The following is a 2,137-nucleotide window of genomic DNA, read 5'->3' as shown; positions in this document are numbered from 1 at the left end:
CCACCCCTCTCCCACACACACACACACACACACACACACACACACACACACAGCTGCAACGTTTTATGTATTTTAAGTTCAATGATGACAGCAGCATTACTTGCAAAAATGGAAAATACTGCAAGTGTACTAAAGTACACTCACACACTGAGTGTGTGTGACTAAATAAATCAATAAAATACTAAAGTAAATACTAGGTTACTGCAGCTGAACACACACACGCACGCACACAACAGCAGCTAATGAGGGCTCACACGAGCCTGTCTAGTACATAAAAAGTAAAGAAATAATCAAAAAAGTCTGAATTATGGACATTTTATCTATTTGTAAGTACAAAAGTGCATGTAAATAACTGAAGGAGAGTCTTTGTTTCATTAACATAAATACTGCGAGAGATTGAAGAAACTGGTGATAACTGGCAATTTTATATTAGTGGAATCAACTAATTAAAAAAAAAAGTTTTGCTTCTGAATATTTATCACTATCAGATTATTCCTGATACACGTCACTTAAAGACCACTAATGCACATTTATTCATTTTATAATAAACAATTTATATAAATAAATAAGTATATTTACTTATATATCAACATAAATTAATATAAATAAATATACATATTGCATTAATATAAATAATTATATAAATATAAATAAATTATATAGTCAGAGCAGCAAAGCTTATTTTCATGGCAAACTCAAAATAGTAGAATTTATAATAATAATAATAAAATTTCAATAAAAAAATAAAGAACTGATATACAATAATTCAACAATATTTCCTTACAATAATATAAAATATGTATAAATTATATAAGCTTTTTTAGCTTGCCATTTGATCGAAAATATATATATATATATAAAAATAAAAAATCCTGGAGAAGTTTAATTTTTGTTTTTATATCCATTAATTACATTTCTGAATAGATATGTTGCCTAATATCATTTAATATGATTTATAATATAATATCATAAAATATGATTTATAGTCACACACTGGTTATTCTTCACGGTTCAATAAATACACACATGTATTAAGTCCACCAATAAACGCTCATGACACAAATGTGTATCAGGAACATTACAGCACTGACAAAGATGTTGGAGAATTTAAAAATGTAAACGGTGTAAGATGATGTAGAATTCACCTTTCTAAGACTTAACTAATAATAATAATGAATAAACTATGCCATATTTATTAATGAGTTGGACTCACTCTGGGGAAGGCTGAACCCTGAGCTGCTGGCATTGGTGGAGCCTCCAGCGGTCGCCGTGGAAACCACAGAGGAAGGCAGATTCAGCAGGTTTGGAAACTGGAACGGGAGAGAGACGGGAACCAGACCTCCCAACATCCCGAAACCCAGCGGCAGAGATGGAGCGGCCGACCCGAGCAGAGCGCTGGAGGACGACACCTGCAGATGAGGAAGAAAACATCAGCATCATCATCACCACCAGCATAATGGGAAAGCCAAAAGCACACACAGCAGACATTTATAAAGGCCTCCTCAAAAAAAATAAAAATAAAAAACTTTTGTTTTAAAACAACACATTCCTAAGGAGTCTGATGGTTTTAATTTTTGTAAAAAATTTGCCAACTAATAAAATAAGTGACAAAACTACATTTTAGTAATGACTCGTATTTTGAAGAATACTTAAGAGTTCAAGTAAATCATTACTAACTAAAACAATAATAATTCTAGGACTCTTCTACGAAAAAATTAATAAATAAATCAAAATTAAATAAAATGTAAAATAATTAATTAAAAATATCTTCAATATTAATGTAATGTTTATTCATTTTTAATTTCATTATTATTTACGTCTATCAAACTCGAGGCCTGTTTTTAGCACCAAATTTCTTGGTAAATGTAAACGTGTCTCTTTCTCAGGAAAGTGTATTAGCATAATTATAATTTTACATATAGAAACCTCTTAATCATTGGTAACAAATATAATCTGATTTACATAAAAGAATTTTAATTTACCAATGCAATTATTTTTATTATTATTTATTAATATTATATATTAATTATAATAATTGTAGTATTTTCAATTTATTGTAATAAAAAAATAGAATTTTAAATTAGAATAAAAAAATACATTAAAATAAAATAAAAAAATATATAACAAGAAAACACAT

General features: G+C 28.6%; 1 protein-coding gene across 3 annotated transcripts in view; it reads right to left on the bottom strand.

Moving 5' to 3' along the window:
• LOC107696333 (ubinuclein-2-like) overlaps positions 1-2,137 on the bottom strand; it is a 57,217-nt gene that overhangs the window by 660 nt on the left and 54,420 nt on the right. For all 3 annotated transcript variants that reach the window (XM_016496617.1, XM_016496618.1, XM_016496619.1), the window contains one exon: positions 1,214-1,409. In XM_016496617.1, the coding sequence (XP_016352103.1) occupies positions 1,214-1,409 (196 nt within the window). The remainder of the gene's footprint in view (positions 1-1,213; positions 1,410-2,137) is intronic.

The sequence above is a fragment of the Sinocyclocheilus anshuiensis genome, unplaced genomic scaffold (assembly GCF_001515605.1).
Source record: "Sinocyclocheilus anshuiensis isolate Anshui unplaced genomic scaffold, SAMN03320099.WGS_v1.1 scaffold62, whole genome shotgun sequence".
Classification (NCBI taxonomy): domain Eukaryota; kingdom Metazoa; phylum Chordata; class Actinopteri; order Cypriniformes; family Cyprinidae; genus Sinocyclocheilus; species Sinocyclocheilus anshuiensis.
This window is presented reverse-complemented; position numbering and strand designations above follow the sequence as displayed.